Source organism: Engystomops pustulosus, chromosome 6 (assembly GCF_040894005.1).
Source record: "Engystomops pustulosus chromosome 6, aEngPut4.maternal, whole genome shotgun sequence".
Lineage (NCBI taxonomy): Eukaryota > Metazoa > Chordata > Amphibia > Anura > Leptodactylidae > Engystomops > Engystomops pustulosus.
This window is the reverse complement of record NC_092416.1, coordinates 74,507,767-74,534,823: the sequence shown is the minus strand read 5'-3', so window position 1 is coordinate 74,534,823 and position 27,057 is coordinate 74,507,767. Positions and strand designations below refer to the sequence as shown.

Below are 27,057 nucleotides of genomic sequence, written 5' to 3'. Positions count from 1 at the left end.
ATTTTTGATACTTGCCCTGTTGTCCAGGAGACAGAAACTTCCCTGCTGGGACATCATGGCACATCTGGGACATCAAGTTTTGTTCCATGCACCACAGACTATCCATAAGTTGATTGAGGCTTTAATTCAGGTGTGTGAGGAGATTATCCGTCATCAGAAGTATGCCCAGGCATTGTAGGGAGGTCATACAGGCACTGCTTTATTTCCATGACTTGAGGCATTTCCACTAAAGTTTGATAAACTGGAAATTTGATTTTACACTTTGACTGTGAATATCAAGACCTTAGGTCTGATTTTCATTTATTATGTTTATCTTTTATTGTTCTCAACGCATTTGAAAATGTATGATATAAAGAACTGAAACTGGGATATTTCATTCATTGACATTTGAGAAAAGCATCTCTGCTTGTGCTATTGATTTTTGAAGAGTTTGTTGAAAAGGTAGTTAATATTTCATCACTGCATAAATATAAATGTCTGAAGCTTTCTGATATACTTTGAGGCTGCAATCACACACCATGAAAACAGACCTTGAGTATCATCAATTTCCCAATCGCTACTTGTTGTCAGTGAATGGAAATACATTTATTTACATGCAGAAATGGAAAAATTGGTCCTGATTATATAGAAATGACTTTGTTTTGTATTATTGGTCATTTTGTCCTTGTGAGCGTAGGTTTTCAGCTCCCTGTTTCCGTTCATTGAGAGCAAGCATATATTTTTTAAAAGATGAGAAATTACAATGTTTTTTTTTCATAGTTTATATGGTTGAAAAAAGACACATGTCCATCAAGTTCAACCAAAAGTTGGAGAACTTTTTACTACATATTCAAGAAGCTGAATGTAACGACAGAAAACCCATTTGCGTTAGGACATTACTTTTTCATTCTTGCCTTTATATACATGCTATATTACATTGGATAGAAAGAGCCTGTTTCCTAAGACCCTGAATGTAGATCTCTGATCTGATCTCTAGATCTCTGTGGCTATGTTCACTGGGGATGGCTTCAGAAATATTTCCCCAGACATTTGAACAATATCTACATGATTTTCATGTAGATTCAGAGAGAGATTTCCCTACACAGTTGAAATGCTATATCAGTAAAGCAAAATAATATCAGTGAGAAATGAAATGGAAATACTTCTTACTATACTAGTAAATATCTGATCATTGAATTCCTATTTACAACCATTTCTACCCAAAATGACTGCTGTGATAAGTAGAAAGGTATGGGTCAGTGATTGAATGATAAAACATTGCCATGGAAAAGTAGAGCTGGGCAGATTATGGCTTGTTGTAGATGACTTAGGCCCGTTCCCCACTTGCGAGTGTGATGCGATGAACTCGCATCACACTCGCAACGCAAGCTGCCGGGAACGCACGGCCTGAACGCTGCACCGCGGGAGTGAACTCAGCATGTCAGTTCACTCCCGCGGTGCAGCGTTCAGGCCGTGCGTTCCCGGCAGCTTGCGTTGCGAGTGTGATGCGAGTTCATCGCATCACACTCGCAAGTGGGGAACGGGCCTTAGGTTGTTCTGGCAAAGTTACTGTGTGTGTTTGGGCAATTACCAGTCCTGGAATAGAACACCTGAACTGGATCAGCTTGTCAGTTCAGCAGTTCTACATTCAGGGAGGTAAATCCTGCATCTTTTTCATGTGGGTTGTTGTCCTTTGACATGGAGTGAGTTTATCAGAACAATCTCACACGTGTTCAACCAGTCTCACACTAATGCAGTGGAGCACTGATTGGTTTCAGCAATTGACATTATGGTATAATATTACATCACAAATTAGGACCTGTCTGCTGAGTTTGGGCTTTTCCTGGTTCCTGACGTTGTTGTCCCACCATAATCCTATCAAGAACTGAGTAATAACACGAACAGATTCTTCATGGCACTGCCTTTTTTTTTCTTTTGTAGATTTTTTTTTTTAATTAAAATTTCTTGCCTCTGGGTAGCATGACAGTTCAAAACCACAGTGGGGATTTTTCATTTCATGTCAATAAATTTAACAAGGCCCCATTCAATTCAAATTAACACATGGTCTCTGAGGCTTTCATGCTCCATAGTATCAGCACAGATAAAAGGGAAGTCACTTTGTGGCCTAATTTGGGATTTTTTCTGAACACCACAAATAAATGTAAATAAAATATATATCTTCATTCTCAATTGACAAAACCTTTCCAATGTCAGCGGCATCCAGGTGTTCACGGCAAATCCAGCTGGGAGAGTGACGGTGGGTGAGTCTGCTTGCATGTACCTGCATTGTGCAATTCAAGCTTTGAGTAGATGAAGAAAACGGTGACTTTCTCTCCCAAGAGAAGTGTTAATCACAGAAGCGAGAAAATATGGGCCATTTCTGATTTATAAGATCATCTCCTCGAACAATGTACTGTCTTAAGCCAAAGAGACGAATCCGTTGAGGTTCTTGATGGAGACTTACTCCATTCACAGCCTTATCCAGTGTGAAACGAGCAAATATATCCATTTGGCTCTAGTCATTTGGACCCCAGCCTGCAGACTATTCCAAGCACAGAATATACTGCAAGGTCATCTGAGCCTTTACTACTATCGTACATAAAATTAATACTAATTGGGTAGTAATAATGTATCGCCTTGTAAAATGGAATGTGAGCTTTTACAGGGATTCGTAGAAGAGAGACTAATTAATGCCAGTGTAATTATGTCACAGCTGCCACGTGCTCCTCTCATTTCATAGCTGCAACAATGTGCCAGTTATGGCCAGCGCTAATATTTCCTATCGAATGATCTAAACTGCAGAATTTATGGGAAAAAACAGACAAAACAACATAAAAGGACATACAGTGGTTGTTTATTGCTTCTTTTTAGGAATGTATATGTCTGCGCAACAATTTTGTTTATGGAGTTATGATATGGGACCTCTACAAATGTGAGCCAAAAAAATAAATGTCCATTTATTAAAGTTATTAAAGTTAAGTTGCATATTGGTACCCCTCATACTGAACTTAAATTCCCCTGTATAGATATTGTTTCTCTTTTCTAGGTGTTCACAGTATGCAGAAAGTGCTGGAGCTCCCCCTGGTGATAGCAAAATGCAGCTAGAACATAATTTACTCTGTTTATGTAAAAGACCTGTAAACATCAACCACAATGAAGACATATTAAAAAAAATAATTTGCACACAATATTGTACTTGTACATTTAAAATAGCTGGTGTTCAGGAAAACTTTTACGTTAAGCTGTGAGCTGTCCAATTAATTGTCCAGTCACAAGATTAAGATGTTAGCACTAAGGAACAAGCTATTAAGAAACCAGCCTCCAATATCTCCATGTTACTGAATGGAAGAGCTGATTGAATTTCAGCCATTGGACCTTACGACTTTTTGATTTCAATAATCCAAAGATAATTAATATGGTTCAATGTGGTTGAACAGCTAGTGTATGCAGGGGGCACATGCTATGTGTGTGGAGGGAGTTCAAAACAGGGCTTTCTAACAAACTAGTTGTTTCAGGAGTGGAGCAAAAGCACTTTTGAGGGTTTATTATTGGGTTTACAAAAGCCTTCAGAGATAAATAGTACAACATAACAACATAAAAGAAAATTTTATTAAGCTCGACCAAGAAACGTAAGGAATAGGGCTGACGGAAAGGTAAATGTAAGATAACATCATTCAATAAAGTTACATAGGCAGCGATGCTACTTTGGTGTCAGAAGGTACCCCTGTTATTTTTTAAACCTTTTTCTGTTACTGCAGTGAGGTTGGCTATTCTACAGATTTACAGTTATTATGGTAAAGAAATCTTGTTGTCTCTGAATAGAGACTGAATATTTTTTCTTTAGCTCTGAAGAAACTTTTTGGGTCTTCGGGTTGAGTCTTCAGGTCAGTAGGAATTCTCTATGGGGTACAAGGGTTCAATATAAATTAAATCATTGCACTGAAGCTACTGCCTGTTCAGTGCAGTCTCAAAGCAAGATGAAATACTGATTTACTGGCCCTTGACTTATTTAGAATAAGTGACCAGAGACCCTTTTTCACCAGACCCTCTACCTATAAAAACCTAACCGCAGATTTTGTAGACTCTGGCTAGACACCAGACATCACGGTACACTCCTTTATACATAGATTGATGTATATATATACAGTAGATATGGAATGAGTGATGTTTTTGAGAGGTGTTTAAAGACATAATTCTGTGTGAGTATTAATGTAATATAAATGATTAGGTGACTGGGTAAATCATGAATCAGCAATGGGGTACACAATAGGTAATGGTGGGGATACATGAGCCCTTCTCAGTGTTGATGCTTAAGGTATGACCCTTTTTCATTTTGCTCACTGGAAATAAAATTGGACAGGAAATACATTGAGGAAGCATTTAAATATAGCGGAGCCTCTGGCTTTCATTTGCCGTGCTGGCTCCCAGGCAGAGCAGTGCTGAATGCGCTCAATTAGGCCATTAGAGAGATGCATTCCTCTTTATTAGCCTGTGTCAAATCCTTTTTATTAGTGGCTGCAAACGACCCTTCGTCTGCAGTAAAATGTCATGCCAGTTCAGCCCTTTTATTTGTTCTGCGCTGACAAGGATCAAACTCGCCCCAGAAATAGTGCAGAAAAGGAGAGGATTATTTACCTTATGAATCCTGTGTCACATTAACCCTTTCCATAGAGTTTTTTTGCTAATATTTTATTACTTTAATGCAAGAAGTCAAGGAAGGACATGGGGAGGTGGGGTCGCAGATTTATTAATGGTGTACATGGGGACAGGTTGGAGGCATATCTAAATCAGCATTACATGGCTGCACTAAATACAGTGCCCAAGGCCATTATTTTGATGGATTGTCCAGCATGTCCTAATTAGAATCTTTCTTTATGGATCACTTATAGACTATAATTTATTAGGATCCGTTAAAAAAAAACGGATGCTAGACTGATGCAAATCGGCCATAAAAATGGAACACAAATTTTTTTTCACACCTCATTATTGGCTTGTTTATGAACAGGTAACCTAAAGCTGTCTTCTGATGCAGCCAAGCAGTCCGGATTAGCAGTCTGGACTTATCTCTAAACGCCTGGTTAGAATAAATACACAAATGGGCAATTTTTTAAAGAAGAACGCTGTAGTTGTGCTTCTTCAGCCCTGTGGGTTAAGTACCTTTTACCATAAGACAATATGGTAGGAATAAATAATAATAATAATTCTTTATTTATATACATACCAGTACATACCAGTATGTTTTGGAGTGTGGGAGGAAACCGGAGTACCTGGAGGAAACCCACGCAAACACAGAGAAAACATACAAACTCTTTGCAGATGTTGACCTGGGTGGATTCGATCCCAGGACCCCAGTGCTGCAAGGCAGAAGCGCTACTCACTCAGCGGTGCTTTGTTCTCATGTTTGAGTGTTCATTTTGAGAATTATGGGGCACATTTACTAACAACAGTGCAAACTGTACTAAATACAGTTCGCCTGTGTAGTGTGGCGCATGTTCTTCATGAACCTGGCAATACCTGTTGGAGCAGTTTTTTGGTGAACCTTAACATGAGGCATACAATATAATTCTGACTTTGCATGTTTAATCTGGTGCACGGTCCGACTGAGCACCAGAACACCCTCTAATTTTTGTCACATAATACCTAGTGCCGCTGTACCACAAAAGGGTCACATGCTACACAATTGTGGCACTTCTTAAGTACCTGTGCAAGTAGTTTCCACAAAACTGTCTCTCTGTCACTCACTCTATCTGTCTCCCTGTCTGTCTCTCTGTCACTCTCTATTCCTGTCTCTCTGTCACTCACTCTCCCCACGTGTCTCTCTGTCACTCACTCTCCCCACCTCTTTCTCTGTCTCTCTCCCTGTGTGTCTCTCTGTCACTCTCCTTGTGTATCTGTCTGTCACTCAATCTCCCTGTATATCTCTTTGTATCTGTCTCTACCTCACACATAAGTTGTATTATACTCATTGCCTATAGTAAGCAATCAAAGTTCAGAGCTCATATTAATGGCTCCTGTGGTGGTTATCATATTACCTAATATTACCTTACATATTACTGCACATCTTACTTCACAACTGGGCTGTATTATACTCATTACCTATAGCAGTGGTGGCAAACCTATGGCACGGGTGCCAGAGCTGGCATTCAGAGCCCTCTATGTGGGCACCTAGGCCATCGCCCCAGCATAAATTTTGCAAGAAAAGACTTATGGTCTCCTCCTGCAGGCCAAAGCCACAGGACTACAATAATAATCTGAATTTCCTCCTGTACTTTCTACTGTATTGGCATCCTAAGGATTAAATTGCCATAGTGGCACTTTGAGATAAACAAATTGTTTTTTTGTTGTAGTTTGGGCACTCATTCTCTAAAAGGTTCACCATCACTGGCCTGTAGTAACCTATTAAAGCTCTGTGGCAGACAGCAACCAATCACAGCTCAGCATCCAACTGCAACAGCAGCAGCAGCAGCAGCACACAATGGGTTCTGTATATGGTGGTTAATAAATGGATTTGGAAAGCATGGGGTGAGAATTTCGTCTCAAAACCTAGTCTATGACATTCCCTTTTGATGACTGTAAACGCGACAGTGCAGATTCCTTTAGCGGACATACATATATACATAAATACACACACACACATACACTCAGCTTTATATATTAGATACATTGGTTGTTGGATATACATGTAATCATTTCCCATCCTTCTTATTCAATATTATTATTGTTGAGTTACATGCAAAATGGCAGTTGCGAAATCAGAGAGTAATGTAAAACTCCAATTTTTTACACAAATTTTCACAATTATATATGGTTAGATAATGATAATAAGTAAAGTTTAACTTTATTTAACAAGAGGAAAGGGGAAATGTTGAAGAAGAGGGGGGGTTGTAGAGGGTTAAATTCAACACCAGGGGTTGCATAATGTAAGGATAAGGTCTCTATGCTTAAAGGGGTTTTCCGACGAAAGCACGGGATAGGGCCTAACTTGCCTATCAGTGGGGGTCTCAGTGCTGAGATCCTCGCAGATCGCGAGAACGACGGGTCCTACCGACCCCTCACAGCTCCTCTGACTAATCTAAGTACCATCTTGTTACTATTTTAATATGTACCTCTATAAGATTATAGCATTTGAATGCTTTGGAGACCCGAAATGTGCTTCATTCCATTTCTTTATGTAGGGTTCTATTTGTAAATCATTTTCCCATTTGGTTAGAAGTCCAATTTGGATTGTCCTCCTCCCTCTAACAGTGCATCATAAATTGCTCTTGTTGAGCACTACTATCCTTTACACAAAATAGGAACTCGTATAGAGGGGGTGGAATGGATGTTTTTAGAATCTTAGAAGATGTTATAGAATCCTTTAATACCCCTGGTTTTGATACAAATTTAGAGTTGTAGTACTCCAAGATCTGTAGAGGGATATCATTGATTGATTTGTTTTCCTTCTTTTTTAGAGCTACTTTTTCGGGCCAGCTAACTTTCGGTGAGTGTGTGCACCAGATCTTTAGTTGATGTATTAGGAATGAGTTATAATACAGGTGTAGGTTGGGTACTCCTAGCCCCCATTTATTTTTATAAATAAGTAGTTTAGATTTTTGGCTGCTGTTCTCGTTTTCTTTTTGTTCTACATGAAAGACATCAACTGGCGGTGTAGCTTGCTTATTAGATATTTTGGTATTGGTACTGATATGGTTCTGAAAAAGTTTTTTGGTAAATTTTATCATTTTGTAAATTGCTTTTCTTCCCATCCAGAATAGCATCTGAGTTTTCATGTTATCTAATTCTAGTTGGAGGTTTGAAAGAAGAGGCATAAGATTCTTTTCAGCCATTTTTTTAAGAGGGTAGGTGAGTTTAATGTCTAAGTAAGGGACTGAGCTTTCCCCTTGAAAGGGGAATTTAGTTTTAATTTGTTGTTGTAGGGATCTTGGAGTATTGAGGCCTAGAATGAGGGACTTGTTTGTATTGATTTTTCTTGTTCTTTAAGAATCTAGTTTTTTATGAATCTAATTCGGGAGGAATTGAGGGGACACATAAATTTACTAATGTGAGGGGTACTGAGTCAATTTCACAGATAAGAATGATATACTGTCTCTCCCTTTTGGGTCTGAGTGTACTTCTAGTTCCTAAAATGCCACTGTGTCCCTAATAGCAATGCAGACCCCAGCATGCTTTCCCTGCATTCCCTGTGTAGATATGTGGAAATTGTTTGTGCATAAATTTAGGACAATCATCTATTTTAAAGTGGGTCTCTTGGAGGCAAAGTATCCATTGCTTCCTCCCACACTGAGGATCTAAGGGAGAGTTAGGACCTTTAACATTGAGAGATAATAGTTTAGTAGGCATTTTTTTCCTTCTATTGCTTTCCTATAGCTTAACCCTGGTGGGAAAGGTGGGTATAGTAGCGTAAGGGTTACGAAAGAAGGGTTTGTTTTTAAAGTGAAAGCTGCAAAAACCTTAACAAAGGGGTGTCACTAGGGCTCCAACAGTTTAACATTTGTTGAACAGTTGTTGTCGTGTAAGTTGGCATATCATTGGTAATAGAGAAAGTAAAATAAAATACAAGAGGAATTAAAACAAGGGAAAAAGCCAAGAGCAGGACACTAACAGAAAGGTAAGTCTATCAGTATAAGGCTACATTCACACGAACGTAGGGGGGGGGGGCGTATATACGGCCGACATAAATGCAGTGTATATACGTCTCCCATACACTGCAATGGCCTCACAGCGTTGTGCGGGAGTGGTACGGTGCGGCACACGTGCGGCAGCGTACCGTTCCGTAGACCGTAAAAAGATAGGGCATGTCCTATCTTTCGACGGAATACGCCGCCGGGCCCTATGTTCCCCTACGGTATGGTGGGCATACATTGTGTGATTGTACCTTAAGTGGGGGGAAAATTCTCCTGAAGACTGGTATCTTGACCTCTTTTTTGTAAAGGATACATAGCAACAAGGTTTCAGTCTTGTTCCTGAAGTGGAGATGGAGCAGGTCTGGTTTCTAGATTCTTCTGAATACCCAGTGAGTGCAGTAAGGCAGTGCCCTCTTCTGGATTCTTGAGTGTGATGAATTTGCCATCTTTCTGTATTAGCAATTTTGTAGAGAGCCCCCATCTGCAGGGAATTCCTGCGTTGCAGAGGAGAGCTGTAGTGGAGCAAAATTTCTCCTAGCTTTCAAGGTGACTTGGGATAGGTCAGCATATATTTGCATGTTTCCTTATGGAGTTGGAAGATTTTCCATCTTGTGTGAGGTATGAAAAAATGTATTCTTGCTATAGGGGACATCATCAGATAGAGCTTTGGGTGTTGGAAGCCTGTGAGCCCTGTCTTATAATTTCTGTCTCTGTAAACATTCTAAATTAAATCTGCCCCTAAATCGTAAAAGGCAAACAACATTTACTTCCTAATGGCCTCATGTAATATTCCATGGAATGCATTGGGAAGGGGGAAAAAATTTCAAAAGGTGAAAATTGTCAAAAAAATGCAGTTGCGCAATTTGATGTGGCTTTAACATTCCAGATAACACATTCTCTTAATTCTTTGGGTTACTCACGTAAATTATTTTGCGTGAAATGCTTACATTTTCATTGATTTTGGGAACTGTATAACCATTTGATCACCTTTTATTTAAATTTTATTACAATTAGTGGAAAAATGACAGCATTCAGCTTAACCATTTTAATATTTTAATAGATGTGGCATTTTGGGTCACAGAGATAAATACTTGAAAACTTGTAGAATTTGTATTACTTTTTATAAATTTTTATTAAATTGCTTACAGTTTCATTTAGTAGGGGCCCACCCACCACAGCAGTTACATGAAGGTGCTTAGATCTCATGACCTATCTTTTGGTTGGCAGCGACGGCAGGCAAAACTAAACCTGGTCCGTCCAGGCATAATTTAGCAAAATACCTGCAAACATCCAGCAGTACCATATGTACTCGTGAATAAGCCGACCCGAGTATAAGCCAAGACCCCTAATTTTACCACAGAAAACTGGGAAAACCTACTGACTTGAGTATAAACCGAGGGTGTAGTATACAGCCAGTCTGCCCCCATGTAGTATACAGCCAGTCAGCCCACATATAGTATACAGCCAGCCAGCCCCCATGTAGCATACAGCCTGCCCCCATGTAGCATACAGCCTGCCCCATGTAGTATACAGCCTGCCCCTATGTGGTATACAGCCTGCCTCCATGTGGTATACAGCCTGCCCCCATGTTGCATACAGCCTGCCCCCATGTAGTATACAGCCTGCCTTTATGTAGTATACAGACAGCCCCCATACAGTATACAGCCTGCCCTTATGTAGTATACAGCCAGCCCCCATACAGTATACAGCCAGCCGCCATACAGTATACAGCCAGCCCCCATGTAGTATACAGCCAGCCCCCAGTAGTATACAGCCAGCTCCCAGTAGTATACAGCCTTCCCCCATGTAGTATACAGCCTGCCCCCAGTAGTATACAGCCAGTGCCCAGTAGTATACAGCCTGCCCCCATGTAGTATACAGCCAGCCCCTCGCAGTGTGCCAAACAGAAAAAAAAGAAACTTAATACTTACCCTCAGGTGTCCCAGGTGTCCCCAATGTTCGTTGCGGCTCTCGGCGGCACCTTCTCTCTTCTATCTTCTCTAGCCGGCAGCGTCGTGTCCATGCGATCTGCCAGCCGTCGCACACTATAGTGCGGCATGGATGCGACTCTGCTGGCTAGAGAAGATAGAAGATAGAAGAGGAGACACGGGAAGCCGCCAAAAGCCGCGGTGGGGATTTGGAGCCGCCGGAAGCCGCAGACACCGGAGGGTGAGTATTAAGTTTTTTTAAAAATTGACTTGTGTAAAAGCCAAGGTGTGGTTTTTCAGCACATTTTTTGTGCTGAAAAACTCGGCTTATACACGAGTATATACAGTAAATGTACACAGGCTTTAGAGTGTGCACATGCACGAGTGCTCAGGCCACGCCTCCTCCACTCCTCCTGTACACTCACATGGCATGGAGATGGCGTACTTGCAAGAATAATCTCCAATTCTTAAAACTGGAGTAGAAGCACTGACAAATCTCCTCCTAAGTATATGATTTGTCATACAGTATCTGTATGGCAGTATATGGTGCAGGGGCCAAATGCAATGCTACAGGTACCTAGTTTCATGTCTGCAAAGTTGCATTTTAAGTCACAAGATGTCTGGAATGGTGTTCTTTGGACAGAAAAGGCACTGGACATTGTGGAGATGTTTGCAAAACCACACAGCACATCAGGAAAACACCTTATATCAACAAGTACAGGGTTGGAGGAGTGATTATTTCGACTCTATTTGCAGCCACAGTACATGGGCACCTGGCGGTTGTTGACCTGCCCATTAGCCTCTGGATATATCAAATGTGAAGCCATCTACCTAAAAGCTAATGGAAACTTGGTTATGCAACAAGACAATTCCAAGCACACCAGCAAAATATAACAGAATGACTCAAAATGAAAAGTATCCAGGGTTATTCTCATGAAGGAAAGTTCTCAAATTATAATTCCCTTAATGATGCTAGCTTGATAAAGATAACTTTTAATTCCATACTTTACAATTTCACTATTTTTATTTTTTCTTTTGCTCCTATCACTGCATTACTCTTCAGTGTAAGGTTCAGTACTGTGGGTGGGCACTAGCTGAGCAGGCACTTCCTGATTCATCTTTGCTATGCTCATGACTGAGATGCTATGTGCTGAAAATGTACTTAGATAATTAGGATACAGGGTTTAGCCACACTTTTCATTTCTAAAGATTCTAATATCTGACACATAAAACTGAGAGATGAGTACCTATACCTGCATTGTATATCGGCAACATTGCTTGCTTTAACTTTGCTGCAACGATTATTTTCTTGTAATTAAGATAATGCATTGGCAGAGGTCAGTTCTCACCGTTTGTTCTTGATACAAATGTTTCCTCTTTACATGTTTAAACTGAATGTTGGCTTGTTAACCGTGCATGCCCTAAAGGCAAATAATGCATAAACCCACATTACTTTGTATGTATCTTAACTCACTCAATGAAGCCTTGAATGATAAAAAAAAACTGAGAGATGAGACACGAGTCAGAGTCATGAGATGGATATAAGACACAATGACAAACTAAACTAAACTAAATAGAGACTACCTGTATCTCTTTTTTTCAGGCAATTCTATTCCCTAGTAAAATACCGTACTCATCCTGCCTGCCTTACCACTTTATAAAATTATTCTATATAATTGCTGCAGATAATCTGATTTGCCTAAACAGTTGGTACTTTATACCTTGTAATAAACCATGGTTTGTGCCATGGTCCATAAGTATGTGTTATTTTAGTGTTACTATATGGACATATATATCACTCCTTTATTTTTTTGTCCCTTTATTAGATAGTTGGTGTGGATTCAGGATTACACATTTCCCCAGTCCATCCTTATAGCTGAATTCTCTCCTGAAATTTGTGCAGAGGTTGGGGGCACAACGCGCAACTCCTACCACCTGGCATCACTACTCGGATTATTAGTTTCTGGTAATTTAGTGCCCTTGTACTGGGTCGATTTGTGCCTTTTCATTCTAATTGATCTAGTGCCTGTTTAAATGGCAGGAGGCATCTGTTGAGAGTTGGAAGGTTCATAAGGCGCAATAATTCATAACACAGTCTGGAATTTGTCTTTCATATCCCTAAGGCTAAGCCCCTGCAGGGCTGGCTAAATTACACCAGGCAAGGCAGTGCTTTATATTTTCTGTTCGGGACTCAGAGCCTTGCATTAAACTGGGATCAGTTCAGATTACTTCATAATATGATGCAGCATTAGAGCCTGCAAATTAGACTGTGCAAAGTCCTTAACCTTTTCGTTGCCACTCAGTACCTTGTTCATACCAGGATTTCAGGTATTTCCAACATCTGTGGAAGTTTGGGGCAATAAAGGGGAGAATAAATAAGTTGGTCAATACTGGACTTTAAGATGCATTGAAAAATCATTGAACTGCTACGTGTTGTAATGAGATATGAAATGAAATGTATAATATATGTTGTACTTGTAGACATATTAGTACTGCTGCCATATCTGTTACAGAAAATAATTGTTATAGAGAGAAACGTTTTGAAATCTCTATAGTAAAACTCAAATGCTCTTTTTCAACATTTACGTATTGCATGGTATGTTCTTTTGCATGCCATTTTTTATGATATTCTCAGACTAGTCAAAACATTTATAGATTGAATATACTTTGTAGGTGTTTAGTGGTCTTATGTGTCAATTAAATTAATCTGCATTCACTACAGTGGTAGCAGCCATAGCAGCCGCTATGGGGCCCGCAGTGTCAGAGGGCCTCGTCATCCGACCGGACACAACAAAGAATGGAGCATGTGCACCATTATATCTATATTGTACTGCACATTGTCCAGCATAATATGTATATAACATATACTGTGTGTCTGTATACACTGTATGTGAATATGTTGCATATGGCACTGTATGTGTGTGTATATGCTGTGTGTGCACATGAGGGTATTTATATGTGAATGTAACTCGCATGTGTGAGTATACTAATATGTATATTTTTAAAGTGGGGAGGGGAGGCCCCATGCAATAGCCTGCTAGGGGGCCCTGTCTCTCCTAGTTATGCCACTGTTCATCTGTATACATGTATTTCCAGAATCCCTAGTAAATACTTTATCACAGCAGTACAATAATAATAATCTTCTTGCAGGAATAAAAATTATTGAGTTCAACCCAATATAGAGGTTCTGATTAGCCAATCAGTGTGGAGAAAATTCTTCTTCTTGATCATTCTGCTGTAAGAACCTTTACTCCAACCTTTTAGGTTAGAAAAGCATCAAGCGATACAGTGTTTATTTTGACATGCTGCTTTGATAATCTTATTACATGGTGTTGGTATAACCATTGGATTCCTTCCGAGAGTGTGTGGACTTCATTAATTTGAGTTAGGAGAGTTAATGAATAAATTAGTCTGCAGAATCCAAGATGAACTAAAGGTTTCCATAGGTGGAGCGTATCATCCTTTCAGATTCTGCTGTGATAAATCATTACTGCAGACCAATAGGAAATGTATTGTTGGTGCTTTGTACTTCTTGAACAACAATAATTACATGAACACAGCATTTTATTGTGTACACAGTTGTCATCTGTTTTCTCGTTTTTAATTTAAGACTTTAAGGGCAAGGAGGATCAAAAATTATGACATATAGGGGCTAAATGCAAATTATACTAGTTTGGGTTCTATTTCTATAGGTTCATACACATGTCTGTGGTTTCCACTGCCCAGTGTATGAACTGAGTGCCGAGCCGCAATAGGTCTTATTCCTATCCCAGTTTGTGGAACGATCCACAGGACCATTGTCTGCGGCCTGTGATAGGCACATGTTGGTGTGCACGTAACATTCTGTTGACTATTTACACATGTATACATTTTCTTCCATTGTATGATCATAACTAACATGGAAATTTTTGTTTCCCTGTCAGGCATCCTCTGTTCCCCTTGTTGACGTTGCTGTTTGAGAAGTGTGAGCAAGCCACACAGGGTTCTGAGTGTATTACATCTGCCAGTTTTGATGTGGATATTGAGAACTTTGTCCACCAGCAAGAGCAAGAACATAAGCCATTCTTCAGTGAAGATCCCGAGCTGGATAACCTGGTAATGATCCTTGTTATTGCTGCAGCTAAAGTGTGTATGTGCGGAGGCAGACAGGCCCAACAGTTCCTGAAACTATAGGCAGTCTGTGTTGCTAAATAGTGTCTGGGATATCATTGCTTTAGCAGAGAACACTATTAGAGCAGCAACAACATAGGAGGATTGTGGAACAATTTGATCTATTAATCTCCCATCAATGTACTTTGTGCACAACAATATTAATGAATAGAAAGAATCATCAGATGAATGTCTTAATTGAGCTCTTTGTCTTTAAAAGTCACAGCCATTCTGCGGTCACTAGTTTTTATTTGTTGTTTGGCTAAATGTTAATGGTCCTGACTTCCCCTTCATAAGCCTCGCTGTGTTCATTTTTAGGAGGATTGGATTTTAAAGGGCATGGAATCTATTTATTGTCAGAGGGATAATAATAATGAGAAAGGGGATGAAAACTTTGAGAGGAAGAAGTTTGCTGACAGGAAGGAAGAAATCTGTGCAGACCAGATGTCAGACCCTAGACTTCTCTGATATCCTTACATGAAGCAGTTTGTATTTATTAGAGTTACAGATGCATATACAAGACCACACAAGCTCTATCTATCTATCTATAAAACTTGAAAGTAAGCAGCACTCCAACATCCAATTGTGGTAAAAATGGTTTTCTTTTTATTCCATGTGTAGCTTGATAAAGGCTCTCACGAGCTGAAACGTTGCTACACATGGAATAAAAAGAAAAACATTTTTACCACAATTGGATGTTGGAGTGCTGCTTACTTTCAAGTTTTATACCAATGGAGGCAGGGGTGCACCTAGCCTTTCTGCTGCCTGAGGCGAACTATAGAAAAACGCCCCCCCCCCCCCCCCATACATGTAAAATATCGAGGAGTGTCAGGACCAGACCCAATGTGAAAAATGTGAAAATAAAGCAATGTAAAATACATAAAGCTTCCCTCCATGAACTATATAATACACACAGCGAGCTACTACAAAGAACAATATACATAAAACGATCCGCCATATAATATGAAATCAATACAGCGTGCCGCCATATATCATATAATACATACAGCGTGCCACCATATACCATATAATACATACAGCGTGCCACCATATACTATATAATATATACAGCGTGCCACCATATACCATATAATACATACAGCATGCCACCATATACCATATAATACATACAGTGTGCCACCATATACCATATAATACATACAGCATGCCGCCATATGCCATATAATACATACAGCGTGCCACCATATACCATATAATACATACAGCGTGCCGCCATATACCATATAATACATACAGCGTGCCGCCATATACCATATAATACATACAGCGTGCCACCATATACCATATAATACATACAGCGTGCCGCCATATACCATATAATACATACAGCGTGCCGCCATATACCATATAATACATACAGCGTGCTGCCATATACCATATAATACATACAGCGTGCCGCTATATACCATATAATACATAGTGTGCCACCACATACCATATAATACATACAGCGTGCCGCCATATACCATATAATACATACAGCGTGCCCCCATATAGCATATAATACATACAGCGTGCCCCCATATACCATATAATACATACAGCGTGCCGCCATATACCATGTAATATTACAGCGTGCCGCCATATACCATATAATACATACAGCGTGCCCCCATATACCATTTAATACATACAGCGTGCAGCCATATACCATATAATACATAAAGTGTGCCACCATATACCATATAATACATACAGCGTGCAGCCATATACCATATAATACATACAGCGTGCCACCATATACCATATAATACATACAGCGTGCAGCCATATACCATATAATACATACAGCGTGCCGCCATATAGTATATTTTAAATGGTGGCACGATAAATGCACACACAGACATACAGAGATATATATATATATATATATACACAGTATATACAGCAAATATACAGACATACATATATATATATATGTATATTTACATATATACATACACATATACATACAAATACACACAGACAAATCTATACATACACACACATATACATACATAGAAATTACCTTTACTCTTTTTTCTTTTTTTCTCTTTGGCCTTGTCCTCTGGTGGAAGGGGGGGGGGTTGCCGGGGATGTCGGAGCCGGGGGGGGGGGGGGGAGAGGGGGTTGCTGGGGATGTCGTAGCGGGGGGGGGGGTGCCGGGGATGTCGGAGCGGGGGGGGGGGGGGGTTTGGCAGTGACACGGACCGAGGGGGGTTCGAAAACGGAGCGTGAAGGGGGGGGGCGGGACCAGCGCGGACATTGGGCTGGGGCGGGGAGTGGTACTTGTGCCGGGCCGGTGGATGAGCTAGGCGGGCTGCGGGGGGTGGAAGTGTCAGCGGCCGCGCAAGGGGAAGTGTAGGGCGGTGCGCAGGGGGAAATTTCTGTGGGCGCGCAGGTACAGCCGCGCGCGTGTTGAATGGATGGGCGGGCTGTGGGGGAAGTGACGGCCCGCGCGCAGGTACATGTGCCGGCCGCGGGCGGGTGGATGTGATGGGCGGCGGAATGTGCGGGGGGTCGGGGAGATGTACAGGCCGTAACACATTCCGGCGGGCGGGAGCCCGACGCCGCCCCCTAGTATAGCAGGAAGCGCGCCGCCTGAGGCGAGAATCTCAACTCGCCTCATGGCAGGTGCGCCCCTGAATGGAGGACCTTCACCCAGTCCTAACAGCCTGCACCCGCCTTATTTGATTTGACTTATGTGTGCTGCTTGAACTTTCTAGCTCTATCTATCTGTCTGTCTGTCTGTCTGTCTGTCTATCTATCTATCTATCTATCTATCTATCTATCTATCTATCTATCTATCTATCGTTATAGATAGAAGAACCATCACTCATAAAACCCATATTGCACATTAGTTCTGTCTATACTGGTGGATGGAATTACATTTATGTATTTGCAAAATCTAATTTTATAAATGTATACTCAGAGTAGAGGTATCAACATAGATGTCAAACCTTCCTTAGGACTCCTGGACTCGAATTTGTAAACTTTGTGGGTTACAAACAGAGGAATGTGATCCCTTGTGCAACATCTCCCACTGGGACCCAGAATATCAGAGTGGCTGGCGGTTGAGGCCTAGGCACGCTGATGTCACAGTGCTTGGTATGGGGACCAGAGGGCTGTCCTACAGCCTGGCAGGTCTCCAGCAGGTGGTGTGTGCAAGAAATATGGAGTGAGAGGCTGATGCAGTGGTTTCTCCCTGTGGCAAACCCTGAGGTGAGGAGCCCGTGGTGGCAAGCAGCCGTATCCAGGGATCAGACGGAGGCAACGTTGTGCAAATTAACTCATGGTTCTTTATTGACGGCAGGCAACGGCCAAAACGATAAACAGCAGATCTCTTAAGCTGGCAGGGTCATGGAGAGTCAGTCCAAAAAAAAGGTGCATGCAGCCTGATAGTAGAAGCAAACTGGCTGGATCAAATGGAACTGAGTCCGGATGATGAAGCAGCAGTTCTGGGCTTAAGTCTCCAGACTCACACTGAGTGCTAGGCAGTAAGCCTGAGGCACTAGAAGTTCCTGGCATTAGTGGCTGTGGCAGCACTGGCATGTGCTGCTCAAGGTGGCTTGATGCTGTGTCCTAAACAGAATAGGACAGACAGTCCATGTGCTTCCTCCCAGCAGGAGTTTATATATCCTGGTCAAGTGGTAGCACCTCTCCAATCACCTTTCAGCTTGCATAAAAGAAACATCATTGGATAACAGCTCCTGACCTGAGAAGGGCGCTATTCGCAACTACCAGCCTGCCTATGCGTTGGCAGGGGTGCTGCACTTGTTTGCAGCCCTTCTGTTATTGGAGGGTCAGTGGCACTCACACCACCAATGTCAATAGAAAATGACTGCCTGGGCCACAAAGACAAGCAGGAAGAACCTGCCCTATCTTTTATGGTGCAGGCAGTTAGCCCGTCCTCAGCACGGTTCATCCATCACCCATAAACTTATAGTATGTAATGAGAATGTGTGTTACCTGGAAATAAATAAGGCCCTTGCGTGTGGCCAATCGTGGTGTTTATATTGTGTGTTCCAAGCACAATGCAAATACCCGGGGATGGGGCTCAGCCTGATTGTACATGTGTTTCCATTGAAATGCATGCAATCGGTAATCGAGCAGGCCACGCCCCCCCCCCCCCTTAACTTGGTATAGATAGCCCTGGAAAAAAGGCAAAGTTATAAATTTGATTTTATGGGGATCTGAGGGAAACAATTTTTAGCCAAAAGAAGGGTATCAGTTATTTAATATTGGATTATGGGAAACTGTCACAGGCTGTATTTGTGAAAAATGTGGTGACAGGTTCCCTTAAGCATAAGATCTTTTTGTCCATGCAAAACCACTTCCACTCAGAAGCTTAAATGCTCGTGTGTTTCCACATGGTTCGGATGAAACGCACATTACAGTCAGGAGCGTGCTTGTGATTTATTAGATAAATGTTTACTGCTGGCTTTTAGCAAACCATACAGTAATTCTCAGTTTAGAACGCAGGCCACATTACAAATCTCAATGAGCTCATGTACACGCTCTGGCAACTGTGTTTTAGTACCTGCCATGCTTCCTTAATCACTGATCCTGCAAATGTCTGAGGAATGATGATGAAACTTCTGTCTCCAAGACGTCTCCTTTGATAGTAATTTGTGCTTGTGATCCAGACCAAAATCTGTATCAGGACCCCACAACCGCTGCTTGTCATTTATAGTGCTGCTGTGCTTTACGTGGCCTATAGAGATATTATCTTTGCTTATATTTATGTGCCTTGCTTATATAGCGCTACATGGCACTTTGAAGATATTGTAATCACTCACTGTCCCTAGTAAAGCTCACATTCTAAGACTACATGCATGTTTGCGACCCGTGTGTCATTAGTGTGTGAAGTCCTTTCACAAGGCAATAAAGACTTAAAGGGGCTGTCCACTTTACACACATATTTGATATGGTTTGTGTAAGGAAAAGTTATACAATTTTCCAATATACTTTCTGTATCAATTCCTTACGAGTCTTTAGATCTCTGTTTGCTGTCTTGTTATAGGAAGCTTCTATATTACTTCCAGTGGATAGAAATCTGTCCATGTGATGTGATGAACATGCATGTGCACGAACAGTTATTATCACAGAGAGTAATAGGAATTGTGTGGTACTAATGGCTCCTGCACCTCCATCACATCACATGGACAGATTTCTATCCACTGTAATTAAAAATAGAAGATTTTATAGCAGGACAGCAAGCTGAGATCTAGAAAACCATGAGGAATTTAAATAGAAAGTATATTGGAAAATTGCATAACTTTTACTTGCTCGAATTATATGCAATCACAGCAGGAATAGGACCTACTTTGAGTTTTGTGGCTCAGACAGCCAGTTGTCAGGTGAGAGTGTGCCCATAGCAATGCATGTGTCCTTGCACTATCCAATGAGTTAGCAGAAAGCACACAGACAAAACTGACATTTGGGTGCATAAGGGCTAAATTTGTTGTCACTATGTGTGAGACTGTGTTCCCATTTCAAGTTTTTCTAATGCAGTTTTGGATGTCCGAACCAGGAGTAGAATGAAAAAAAGGGAAGTAGCACCTCTGAACCATTATTATACATCCACTTTCTTTTTGCTTCAAAAACATTACAAAACTTGAATGTGGTATTGCAGCCTGAAAGGAAACTAAATATACCTTTGAAAACTGCTATTATACAGGAATACAACTATCCCTATATTGCTCCTCTCCGTGCCTGTAAAGTTACATTGTTACATAGTTTATACAGTTGAAAAGAGACATGTCCAAAAATAGACATATGTCCAAGTTCCACAGTCCGTTCATAAAATTGACTCAGCAGCCATGCCTCCAGCTTCTGAATTGACAACGGCGTGCTTTCTCTTCAGCCAAGACACGTAGCTCAACTACTGCATTTCCCCCTGCCTCAGGAATGAGAGAGACACTGGCTATATGTGTGACTTGCTGAAGAGAATTCCTCAAGGAGGGGTGAATGAAGGAGCTGAACCTAGTCACACAGTGAATCAGCTGAAGAGAAAGCATGCCCTGCAATCTAGAAACTGAAGGCAGGGCTGAGCTGGAAGGACATGAATATGCATAGATGGTGAGTAGAGATGAGCAGTCCCACATTTCCGCACCCTCTGTTTGGGACAAGCAACATGTTGCTTTATGAGTGTGTCCACCTGGCTAGGGGTGTAAAGCAGCCTGCATGGTTTTTCGGCAGCCCATCAAGCAACATGTCTAACGAACAGAGGATTTTGAACCTAAAGTTCAGATACGCTTATCTTTAATGGTGAGTCCACTTTATAAATGGACTGTGGAACATTATGGGTTTGGGGAGGAACAATATAGGGGTAGTTGTACTGCTGTAAAATATCAGTTTTCAGACTAATGTACCTTGCACAACAATAAAAAGTGTAGAAATACATATTTAAAGAACAACAGACAAAACCATACCATCAAAATATAAAAAATGGGGCAGATTTACTTACCTGGTCCATTCGCGATCCAGTGGCGTGTTTTCTGCGGTGGATTCGGGTCTTCCGGCGATTCACTAAGGCAGTTCCTCCGACGTCCACCAGGTGTCGCTGCTGCGCTGAAGTCCGCCGAGGTCCGCCGGAGTGCACGATCCATTGCTGGGTGAAGGTAAGTGCATGTCCAGCGACACTTTTTTTTTTAAATGCGGCGGTTTCTCCGAATCCGTCAGGTTTTCGTACGGCTATGCCCCCCAATTTCCATTGCGTGCATGCCGGCGCCGATGCGCCACAATCTGATCGCGTGCGCTGAAATCCCGGGGCAATACAGGGAAAATCGCTGCAAAACAGAAAAATTTGGTTAACCCGTCGCAATGACGCGATTCAGGCCTTACTAAATGACCCCCAGTGTCTTGTAAACATGCCGTTACAATGTGCATACATTTTGTAGTAATGTGTTTCATAGACTGGTAGAGATAAGGTGATCATAACAACAAGTATGTAAGTATGTATGCGTATGTACTGTAGAATCCAGAAGCTTCAGTAGGATTAGACCATTAGCAAAGTTTTAGATTTGTGTAGCTCCAAACTTTAGATATGGGCTCAAGCCTTTCAGCTGCTCACACATTGACCTTTCCTTCCTCCGACCATTTATGCCAAGGATTATGGCTTGGTTTTTAACTGACCAGAAACAGCCCTCGCCCCCAAGTATGCTGAATTCTTATTGCCACCTTATGTTCTACCTCTTCTACTGCAATGTAAATCCCGAGAAATTGTTCTGGCGTAGAAATGATGAAAAGGCCAGCGACATTAGCCATCATTAGAAGAGAAATCATGTATTCCTCACAGCCGAGATGCACATAATTAGAAAATAGAAAAAGGTCAGATCTTGCCATTATCAACTCAATCAGCCGCAGAGTGCCACGCAGTCAATTAATTCAGCATCTGTGTTTTTTACAATCCTGTGCACGTCTTTCGGTGGCCTGTAACTCTTCGGGGGGACAGATATACTGCATGGCCAGGCAGAGACATAAATGAGAGCTGAACAAATGATCTGAGCTAATTGAGAGATTTATGTCATTCTATGTGTCTGTACCGTATAGATAGATCTCCCTGTTCGCGCTTTTACACTGCATGTAGAAATAAGCCTTCCTGCTATGATCATTACTACACTATTAGAAGCTTCCTTGACAGTGCTGCTCACCATTATTTTTACCCCTTCATTGTTTCATAGATTGTACAATATCTCTAGAAATAAATAGAAATGTACTACAGCTATATCCTCAGGATTTTTTAATTAGTTGTCCAAAGTAATTCAACAATAAAACATTGTTTTTCAACTTGCATGTTGCAATTTTAAAGGAGAAACAGCATAGTCAGCAAAAAAGGCCCCTAAGTACTACTTGGTCGCATACCCCTTGTAGCCATCTATAAGCTTCTGGAAATTCTCAGCTGGTAGTTTTTCCAACTCTTCTTGTGCAGTTTATTCAAGTTATTGAATGTTTGCAGGGTTCTTTTAAAACAGTCCATTTTAAAACAGTCCATAAATGTGGACTTTGGATGTGTGTTTTGGACATTGTGCTTTGGACCAATGATCTTTGACTCAAACCAAGTCTTATTTCTCTGGATAGGGCATTTTGCCCTAAAATCTATTGATTATCTTGACACAGCAAAGCAACCTCACAGCATTATGGATCCTCCACCATGCTGAACTGTTGGTTCCTTGTAGACATCGTAAAGCCTCCTGTAAACAAACTGTTGCTTTGCGTTGCCAAGAAGTTCTATTTTTATGTCATCTGCCCACAAAACACTTAGGCAAAGATGAGTTGTTCCGTTTTATGTCTTTCTTCAGAAATGGTTTCTTCCTTGGCTTTCGCCAATAAAGTTCTGCTTGGTTTATTATGCAGCATATGGTACTGGTTGAAACCATGACCCAGGCAGCTCCAGGTTGGCCTTCAGGTCTTTTGATGTTTGACATGGTGTTTTTTCCACTATTCGCACCAACCTTCAGTTGTCAGTTTTCCTCTTTCCCCCACATCCAGGGAGGTTCTTGTTGGTTTTATGCTTGGAAAAACTTCTTAATACAGCGCACACTGGTGAAACTGGGTTTCCAAGGTCTTTGGAGATGGTCTTATTCCCTTTGGAAGTCTTGAGTTTGCTAATAATAGCAGTTATGGTGTCCTTTGGTAGATCCTTTTTCTTCACCATTGTGAAAAACGAACAGGACCTACTATGTGCCTTTTTATAATAAGTCATCATTTATTGTCTAATTCATGTCACATGACAATTAATCATAGGTGATCCGCATTTGTGAATTACCATAAAACTGGCATAGAAGCCCTGAAATAATCCCAAACGCTCTTGATCCGCTAGCGCTTGTAATTATTTACCCCTTTACACCAGCTTCACGCCAATGGGGCGTGGAGATGCATGAAGGGGTGAGGCTAGAGGCAGAGTGGGCCATGCAGGGTGTTGATGTATCAGGCTGCGACTTATCATACATATGATAAATAACCCCTATTGTTCAGCATTTGCTATTTTGTGTTTAACATGAGTGCTGTTTCATTACTTAACACCTTTGTGACCAGGACGAATTATATTGTTCTCGTGCTGCGAAGGGTGTATGGAGAGAGCTCACAAGCTGAGCTCTCTCCATACACAGCGGGTGTTGGTTGTATACTACACAGCGGGTGCCAGCACCGTCCGCGACAGTTAAGTGCTGTAGTCGAACCCGACCTTTACATGGGCGCCCCCATCTTGGAGGGCCGATCGCCGCCCCCTGTGACGTCATTGGAGAGACTCGTAGGCTTGCCATGTGCAATGATCTCTAATAGGCAGCAGATGGCAGGCTATTAGAAATAATTGTAATATTGGTGTATACTGCAATACAGTAGTATTGCAGTATATAGTATTAGCAATTAGAGTTAAATTACCCTAGAGGGTCTGATATAATAGTAAAAAAAAAAAATTCCAAAAAATATGAAAAAATAGTAAAAAAAAGTAAAGGTTTAAATCACCCCCCTTTCCCTAGATCACATATAAAAGCAAATAAACAGTAAGAATCATAAACATGTTTGGTATCATCGTGTCCCAAAATACCCGATCTATCAAAATATAATAATGATTTTTCCCAGCGGTTAACCCCGTAACGGAAATAGCGCTCAAAATCAAAAGTGCCACTTTTTTTCCATTTTGAAAAATATAAAAAATTCTATAAAAAGTGATGAAAAGGCTGTACAGTCCTCAAAATAATAGCATTAAAAATGTCATCAAAAGTCGCAACAATTGACACTATCCACAGCTCTGTACACTGAAATATGAAAAAATTATTAGCGCCAGAAGATGGCAAAATGAAGAATTTTTTTTGTACAGGTTTTAATTTTTGTTAATGTATGAAAACATTATAAAACCTGTACAAATTTGGTATCCCCATAATCGTACCAACCCAAAGAATAAAGTAGACCTGTCATTTGGGGCACTCAGTGAAAGCTGTAAAATCCAAGCCCACAAGAATATGCTGCAAATGCGTTTTTTCATCATTTTCACTGCATTCAGAATTTTTTTCCCGCTTCCCATGGAAAAATAAGTACCGTCTCTCTCAATTGCAATTTGTTACGCAGAAAACAAGCCCAAACACAGCTCTTTTCATGGAAAAATAAAAAAGTTATAGATTTTTGAAGGTGGGGAGTGAAAAATGAAAACACAAAAATGAAAAATGGCCACGTCCTTAACCCTTTCACGACCCGTGACGTAATAGCACGTCACGGGTCGGCCGCGGGTGCATGGAGAGGGCTCACGCGCTGAGCCCTCTCCATAGCCGGTAAGTCCTTGCTGCATATTGCAGCAAAGGCTTACCGGTAACACCCGCGATCGGTGCTAGCACCGATCGCGGGTGTTTTCACCTCGCCATCTTTTCGAGGATCGCCGCTCCCCGTGACGTCATCGGGGAGCGGCGATCCGTCGCCATGGTAACCTCGGGTCTCGCGAAGACCCGAGGCTACTTCTGGTTAACCCATGCATTACAATGTGCTATCAGCACATTGTAATGTATGAGGAGTAAAATCCCCATATACTGCCATACTGTAGTATGGCAGTATATGATAGGATCGTGCAGACCCCCTAGGGTTAAAGTACCCTAGGGAGTCTGAAAAGTACTAAAAATAAAAATAAAAAAAAGTTAAAAGAAAAAAAATTATAATAAAAAACCCTAAAAACTCAAATCACCCCCCTTTCCCTAGAACTGATATAAATATAAATAAACAGTAAAAATCATAAACACATTAGGTATCGCCGCGTCCGAAAATGCCCGATCTATCAAAATATGATAACGGTTTTTCACTGTGTTTAATCCCGTAACGGATAATCGCGCCCAAATTCGAAAATGGCACTTTTTTTGTCATTTAAAAAAATTAAAAAATTCTATAAAAAGTGATCACAAGGTCGTACAGTCCTAAAATTGATAACATTGTAAACGTCATCAAAATCCGCAAAAAACGACACCACTCACAGCTCAGTACACCAAAGTATAAAAAAGTTATTAGCGCCAGAAGATGGCAAAATCCCAAAAAAATTTTTTGTACAGGAGGTTTTAATTTTTTTAAATGTATGAAAACATTATAAAACCTATACAAATTTGGTATCCCCGTAATCGTACCGACCCAAAGAATAAAGTAGACATGTCATTTGGGGCGCACAGTGAAATCCGTAACATCCAAGCCCACAAGAAGACGGCACAAATGCGTTTTTTTACCAATTTCACTGCATTTGGAATTTTTTTCCCGCTTCCTAGTACACGGCATGGAATATTCAATACCATCTCTATGAAGTGCAATTTGTTACGCAGAAAATAAGCTGTCACACAGCTCTGTACATGGAAAAATAAAAAAGTTATGGATTTTTGATCATGGGGAGTAAAAAATGAAAATGAAAAAACAAAAAAGGGCCAGGTCCTGAAAGGGTTAAGGGGTTAAAGAGCATCTATCACCAGGATGAAAGACTGTATGACTGAGGGGCTCCAGGCTCCATTAACAAGTATAGGGCCTGGAGCCCCTCAGGCTGATTTGCATACAGTCCTTTATCCTGGTGGTAGATGCCCTTTAAACTTCATGGGTGCCAAGAACGATGAGAAGAACTGTAAAAACCATTATAATTTATACAATGGAAAAAGGATACATTCTACATCTGTATTTGTACACATGTTTCATCGTGTCATATTAATAAGGGTAGATTGACACAACATTTTTGCTGAGGTGTGTTTGCAGCAAAACTGAAGTGGTAACAACAATGGTGTGTTTTAATGGCTATGAAATAGTGGCAAAAATATGCAATAAAGTCTTATGTACCTATAACCCTTCTGTGTGAATACCCCCATACCAGCTTCCTGCCTCGGTTGTGCATTCAGCTGATTAAAATTGGCTAGCATAGAGTTTATAGCAATAGACATAAATTATCAGGACCTGTCCGTTCCCCCACATAGTAATCATTTTTATAGTCTTTTTATAAGTCATTAAAGGTCTTTCAATCTGCAGCACTAAACAAATTCACCCCTGTACCCAGCTCATTAATCCCTGGACAGAAGCAAGTGACCTCATTGTCCGTATTTAGGGATTAAACTTTTCTTAATAAAAAAATTCCTTGTGAATGTTTTCTGCTTGTTGTGATGTGTAGACATTTAATAGAGTACAAAATGGTCTTCAATTTCTGGACACAGGTTGGGGAATGGTGTAATGACTGTATACAGAGATCTCGGTGTTTATCTACAGTGAGTAAATGATGAAGCTTCCTGTTGCATGACAGTAAGCAGAGATCTAGAAAACCATGAAGAAAATTTAATTACACACAAAATATCAATTATTTGCTGAACAAAGTGGACAACCCCTTTAAGCTAGCCAAGCTTTTTACACAGTTGTTCTCCCAGATAACTCTC

The 27,057-nt window shown here is 40.9% G+C and overlaps 1 protein-coding gene across 7 annotated transcripts in view; it reads left to right on the top strand.

Moving 5' to 3' along the window:
- The window catches only part of PKNOX2 (PBX/knotted 1 homeobox 2), a 305,145-nt gene that overhangs the window by 251,588 nt on the left and 26,500 nt on the right, over nucleotides 1-27,057 (top strand). For all 7 annotated transcript variants that reach the window (XM_072156593.1, XM_072156592.1, XM_072156589.1 and 4 more), the window contains one exon: nucleotides 14,455-14,626. In XM_072156593.1, the coding sequence (XP_072012694.1) occupies nucleotides 14,455-14,626 (172 nt within the window). The remainder of the gene's footprint in view (nucleotides 1-14,454; nucleotides 14,627-27,057) is intronic.